General features: G+C 43.1%; 2 protein-coding genes across 51 annotated transcripts in view; one reads left to right on the forward strand and one right to left on the reverse strand.

Annotated features, from left to right (window-relative positions):
* The first annotated feature begins 105 nt into the window (after positions 1-105).
* Positions 106-5,123, forward strand: fut11 (fucosyltransferase 11 (alpha (1,3) fucosyltransferase)). Its single transcript, XM_035743900.2, has 7 exons — positions 106-260; positions 605-973; positions 1,262-1,436; positions 1,829-2,034; positions 2,259-2,405; positions 3,839-4,314; positions 4,509-5,123. Exons 1-7 carry the CDS (start codon positions 252-254, stop codon positions 4,657-4,659), a joined length of 1,533 nt encoding a protein of 510 aa, XP_035599793.1. The 5' UTR covers positions 106-251; the 3' UTR covers positions 4,660-5,123.
* LOC118363233 (mucin-4-like) overlaps positions 5,091-6,342 on the reverse strand; it is a 50,832-nt gene continuing 49,580 nt past the window's right edge. For all 50 annotated transcript variants that reach the window (XM_052487668.1, XM_052487637.1, XM_052487626.1 and 47 more), the window contains one exon: positions 5,091-6,247. The gene's annotated coding sequence lies outside the window, so the exon portion shown is untranslated. The remainder of the gene's footprint in view (positions 6,248-6,342) is intronic.

A 6,342-nucleotide genomic window follows, 5' to 3' on the forward strand; every position in this document is an offset into this window, starting at 1 on the left:
CTGAAGAAAATAACGTGAAAGTGCACAGTCAATGTGTGATTCCACTCCAGAACTGTAGATGGTAGTAATGCGTTAAAAGTTGATTTGGCGTGGAGACGCATACTAGAGGAAGATCCCAGATTATTTTCCTTTATTCGCTGCTTCCCCCTTTGTTTTCTCCACCCAAGTACACATTTCCAGAAGAAATTCCTGAGTTCAGAGAGAGAGAGAAAAAGAGAGAAGAACGCGTCTACACTCATGTGTTTATTGTAATGATAACGGTAAGAATACGTGCGGTTTATTATGACCCTTGTAATATGTCTGATTGTGTCCCACAAAGTGGTTGTTTCAGCCAGAGAGATGGCTTTGATCCATACTTTGACGTAGCTGGCTGGCTAGCTACAGCAGATCAGTATATTTAGTGGCTGTATATAGTGAAATATCACTGTGTAGCTATCATGTAAGTGAACCCGGTATGGACAGACCAGAGCCATCTATTGCATGAAGCATATATATTGGCCAATAACATCCATAGACTATGGCTCTATACTTGACTGGTGTGCAGTGTACAAGCAGACAGAATCAAAATCAAAACAGGATGTCAGATCTATATAATGGTTCTCAGATGTCTGTGGAGGGGAGGCTGGGGGCCAGGCTGGTGCCCTGCTGTGTGTGGCTGTGTCTGGGGCTGCTGTGTCTCCTGTCCACCCTGCCCTGTTCCTGGTCCCAGGACCCCCTTAACGTTGGGGGCCCCGTGGATTTTGGAGACTCCGTGGATACAGATCAGGGTGCCTTCCAACCGCAGAGTGCACTGTCTGACATGGAGTTCTCTTCCATTGCCTCCTACCGCGGCCCCGGCAACAATGACTCACGTGGCAACAAGGACCTGCCCATCCTGTTGTGGTGGAGTGCAGGACTCTTCCCTCATTTCCCCGGAGACACAGAACGTATCGACTGTCACACCTCCTCCTGTCTGGTCACACGCAATAGGAAGGTCCGTGGTTCTAGTATTATAGCTAGGTCTTCCAATGGTTTATACTGTTGTGTGTTGTCCTAGCCTGTTCCCAGATCTGTTTGTGCTGTTTTGCCAATTCCTATGGCTATGGCCATTGTCACACCAAACAGATCTGGGACCAGGTGTTTTCTTTGTGATCTGTTAATACATGTCGTTTATAATATGTTATTAATAATAGCCCAGTGTCTTTTTCATGACCATGGATTTCAGTTTGTATTGACTACAATGTGGATATGTATAAACTAGCACCATCCTAAATCTCTATAGGTTCAACTGTACAGACGTACCTCCTCCATCATCTTCTATGGGACAGACTTCAGGGCCTACGAGGCTCCTCTTCCCAGACCCTCTCACCAGACCTGGGCCTTATTCCACGAGGAGTCCCCCATGAACAACTACATCCTGTCCCACAGCCCAGGCATCAGGCTGTTTAACTACACAGGTACAGGACGACAGCATGTCAACTCTTATCTACATCCTGTCACACAGCCCAGGCATCAGGCTGTTTAACTACACAGGTACAGGACCACAGCATGTCAACTCTTATCTTGTGTAAATAAAGGGTACTTGGAGCCAACAGTCGCTCACATAAAAAAATGAAGTCTGCGTCCCAAGTAGCACCCGGTTCCCTATATAGTGCACTACTTTTGTCCAGGGCCCATAGGGCTCTATATAGGGAATAGCATGTTATTTGGGATGCAATCTCAAAGGACAGCACTCACTTGAATGAATATAATTTGCAATCAAAGCTTTGTTTTGAATTGTATTTTTCTCAAAGCAACATGTGTTAATAAACCATTTCCCTTCGTTCCTTCTGGATGTTCAACTCCACAGCCACGTTCAGGAGAGGCTCAGACTACCCTCTGACCCTGCAATGGCTGCCCTCCCTGGGATACCTGCTCCAGCCCGTAGCTGTGTCTCTGGAGCAGAAGAACCACTGGAGGAGAGAGGGTCTGGCCCCCATCATGTACATGCAGTCACACTGTGACGTCCCCTCTGACAGGGACAGATACGTGCAGAAACTCATGAAGTACATGGAGGTACAGTGATATGGAATGTGTTCCCCCCTAGACTAGATGTTTTGATATGAAGGAATGTTGTCTGGTTTTTATTATCTAATCATTTGGCAGACTGGCAACCATTTGTATGAATTGAGCCCTTTCGTCTCGCTCTCTCTCTCTATTTATTTCTATTTATCTCTTTCACTCTCTTGATATTTATTTCTATCTCTTTCACTCCCTCTCTCTTGCCCCCCTCCTTCCAGGTGGACTCGTATGGGAAATGTCTGAACAGTAAGCCCCTCCCTCAGTACCTGGAGGACACAAGCACGGCCACAGGGGAGGACGCCGGCTTCATGAGCTTCACGGCACGGTACAAGTTCCACCTGGCCCTGGAGAATGGCCTGTGTCAGGTAAGAGAGAGAGGAGGGAGTGAGATTGGGAGAGAGAGAGAGGAACAATGGAGTGATAGAGAGACCATTTAGGTTTTTAGGCATTTTGAAACTTGCTTTTTTAGCTTGTCCTTCAATTAATGCTTTTATTGTTTTAGACATCCTTTTGTGTTTTAATTGTTTTAATTCATCTCTCTTATACAATATGAACTGAATGGGGAATAATGTATTGTGTCATTTTGAAGATGTTTCCGAACACTTCTACGTGAATGTGGATACTACTATAATTATGGATAATCATGACTTAATCGTAAAAAAGTTTGAGGAAGAAAAAAAAGCTAACCTCCCGTATTATTGATAAAGGTGAGAGGTTAGCCTTTTTTTGGGAGGGGGGGGGGGGTGATCTTTGTTCCTCTGTGACTTTCTGCCCCTCATCGTTATGTCAAAAGGTGACATTCAGTAAAGTCGCCTCATATTAAAAACTAATTGAAAATGTGAACAAAAATATAAACTCACCATGTAAAGTGTTGGTCCCATGTTTCGTTAGCTGAAATAAAATATCCCAGAAATGCTTCATAAGCACAAAAAGTTTGAGTGTTTCTCTCAAATTGTGTGCAGAAATGTGTTTTTACATCCCTGTTAGGGAGCATTTCTCTTTTGCCAAGATCTACCTGACAGATGTGGCATTTCAAGAAGCTGATTAAACAGCATGATCATTAAACAGGTGCACCTTGTAAAATGTGCAGCTTTGTCACACAACACAATGCCACAGATGGATGTCTCAAGTTTTGAGGGAGCGCGCAATTGGCATGCATACTGCCGGAATGTCCACCAGAGCTGGTGCCAGAGAATTGAATGTTCATTTCTCTACCATGAGCCGCCTCCAACGTTGCTTTAGAGAATTTGGCAGTATGTCCAACCGGCCTCACAATCGCAGACCACATGAAACCACAACAGCCCAGGACCTCCACATCTGGCTTCTTCACCTGCGGGATCATCAGGGGGGGAGCTGAGGAGTATTTCTGTCTGTAATAAGGCACTTTTGTGGGTAAAAACGTATTCTGATTGGCTTGGCCTGGCTCCCCAGTGGGTGGGCAGCCCTCCTAGGCTGCGCCCCTGCCCAGTCATGTGAAATCCATAGATTAGGGCCTCATTTATTTATTTCAATTAACTGATTTCCTTATAGGAACTGTAATGAAGCACATGGATTTACTGGATGGATTTACTTCTACTGCATGAAAGACTATTGCACTACACTTTTGCCCATTGAAGATCCATGAATGATTTTATTTATTACGTTCAAACTAAAAGGCGTAGTCACTTCCTGGTTACTTTCAGAGCATATTGCCTTTTTATCTATATTTGTCTCTGTCATTTCATTGTTTTAACTGTAAAGCATGTTGTGATTTCAAATGCACTTTAAATAAAGTTGGATTTAATTTGATTTCCTCCAGGACTACATGACAGAGAAGCTATGGCGCCCTCTCCACCAGGGCTGTGTACCAGTCTACCGCGGCTCCTCATCAGTAGCTGACTGGATGCCCAACGACCTCTCTGTCATCCTTATTGATGACTTCCCATCACCTCAGGACCTAGCCAAGTTCCTCAAGGCGTTGGATGAGAACGATGAAGAGTACGCTAAGTATTTACAGTTTAAGAACCCGAGCCATGTTACCAACGTTGACCTGATGGAGGCACTGGAGAGCAGGGAGTGGGGCGTGAACGACATGAGCAAACCCAATTACCTCAACGGCTTTGAGTGCTATGTCTGTGACCAGGAGAATACCAGACTGGCAGCTGAACGGGCCTATAGGAAAGCCCCAGAGAAGAGCCCGCCCCCCCAGCCTAAGATGGCCAATAATTCTCATATGGGATGTCCTCTACCCAGCCCGGGGTTCGGAGACCGTCAGGATCTACACATCAATGACAGGTAGACACCACCAGTCTCAGAAATAAAGGCTTTAACCTTATAGTACATTATGATTATTATTTATTATTATCATTATGTACTGTTTACATTGAGAGATATTCCTCCATTGAGTGTCTTAACGTGTCTTAAAATCCACACTTCAAATAAACTGCTGTGCTTATTAGCCTTATTTATTTGTGTGTGTTTTTCTTCAGCTGGGTCCAGATGTGGCCACAGGACTACTGGCAGAGCTTAGATCAGGCTGAAGGATTGGAGTCTCTCATCAGACATAACGAGTCAGACCCTGCACTGCTCTGGCATCACATCCAGGAGTTGGCTATGAGGAGGGCCAGAGGACAGACATAACTAGTCGAACCCTACACTGCTGAGGAACCACATACAGTAGGAGAGCCAGAGGTAACTGAGAAAGTTCCTTATTGCCAGTGTTTTTTTGGACAGAAAGAGGACAAGGAAAGAAAGCCATCTATTTGTCTGGAGACTTGCACCCCTTAACCAGTGGGGCGTGGCCAAAGTGGACCAGCGATAAGAACCAATGAACTGCTACTGAACTATCGGTAGTGTAGATTGTAAAGGATAGAGAAGATGTACAAAAAAATATATATATACAGTACTGCTTTTTAATGTTGTCCACTTGAGGTGCCTGGTAGCCTCATCTGTGGCACAAAAGGGCCTAATGTGTGTCCAAGTTACAGTAGTGTTTTGTTATCTCAAACCTGTCGCCAATACTTGTCTTTTCAACACTCAATAATGTACAACATTTTTTTTTATACTCTATATTTATCATGTTTATATAAATCGATTTTATTGTTTTTCTGAGTCAAAGTGTCAAAAACAATTTAAAACAAAGATTTGATCAAAAATCTGTAGTTATTTTCTTTGCATAGTCAAGACTGAAAGTAGAAAATTGTACCCAACTGCCAATCTACATATCCAGTTCCCAGTTAAATCTTGTCATTACGTTATAATATTTAGAGACTTTTACATACAGTATCTTCATATTTCACAATACATTCACCAAGTTACAACATTAAAGGCACAATGCAGCCATTTTATCTCAATATCAAACCATTTCTGGGTAACAATTTAAGTATCTTACTGTGATTTGTTTTCAATTAAGATGGTCTAAAATAAAATAAAAATTGCTTCTTCGCAAAGAGCAATTTCTCAAGCAAGAATTTAGCTCGGACTGTCTGGGAGTGGTCTGAGTCCTAACTGGGCGAGCCTAATGGGAGGGATATCTCACATGAAAACTAACTGTTATTCGCAGAGAGGTTTGAAACTCTATTTGTTATTGGTCTATTAACGTATACAGCCTGTTGATGTCACCAGACAGTCCTAAACTCCATCCCACCAGAACAGGTATTTTCAAACAGCTCTTACACTAAAAGGGAATTATCATAATTTTCACAATTTCACAGTATTTTTCCAACCTCATAGTGTGGAAATATAAAACACAGGAAATCATGTTTTTGACTGCACTGGGCCTTTAAGAAGAAAAAGGCAACAACAACAAAAAAAAAGTGGACATTGAAACGGACGGAAGATTAAACTATATCAGTAATATGATCATATTATTGTCTTTACCAACCCTAAACCATAGAATAACTCTCATAGTATTTCAGTGTTAACCTCATTCAATTCAGTAGGACCCAAACAAGGGTCTGAAAACAAAATGTGACACATAGAAATTCCTGTCAAGGTCAAGGTGCAGTGTTCCATGTCTGTTAGCAGACGACAGGTCTTGATAGGAGAGAGCAGTTATATCAGCCATCCAGTCTTGTCACCTCTGTGGCCATGAAGGAAAAGAGACGAGGAGACAAGGAAAGGAAGCATCCTACAAGACGTTGGAGTAGCAGCTCTCACAGTGGACTGTCCCTTTGTGCAGGAACATGTTGTACAGAAAGTCTCCCATTGGCTTACTGCAAACACCACACTGCAACGACAACATAGCATATTGTTAATGTAGCACAGCCAAGACTATATTCTAGTCTGCGATGATGCTACCTGCTAGCAACACAGCTGCTAATA

This window comes from Oncorhynchus keta, chromosome 30, assembly GCF_023373465.1.
Source record: "Oncorhynchus keta strain PuntledgeMale-10-30-2019 chromosome 30, Oket_V2, whole genome shotgun sequence".
Taxonomy (NCBI): domain Eukaryota; kingdom Metazoa; phylum Chordata; class Actinopteri; order Salmoniformes; family Salmonidae; genus Oncorhynchus; species Oncorhynchus keta.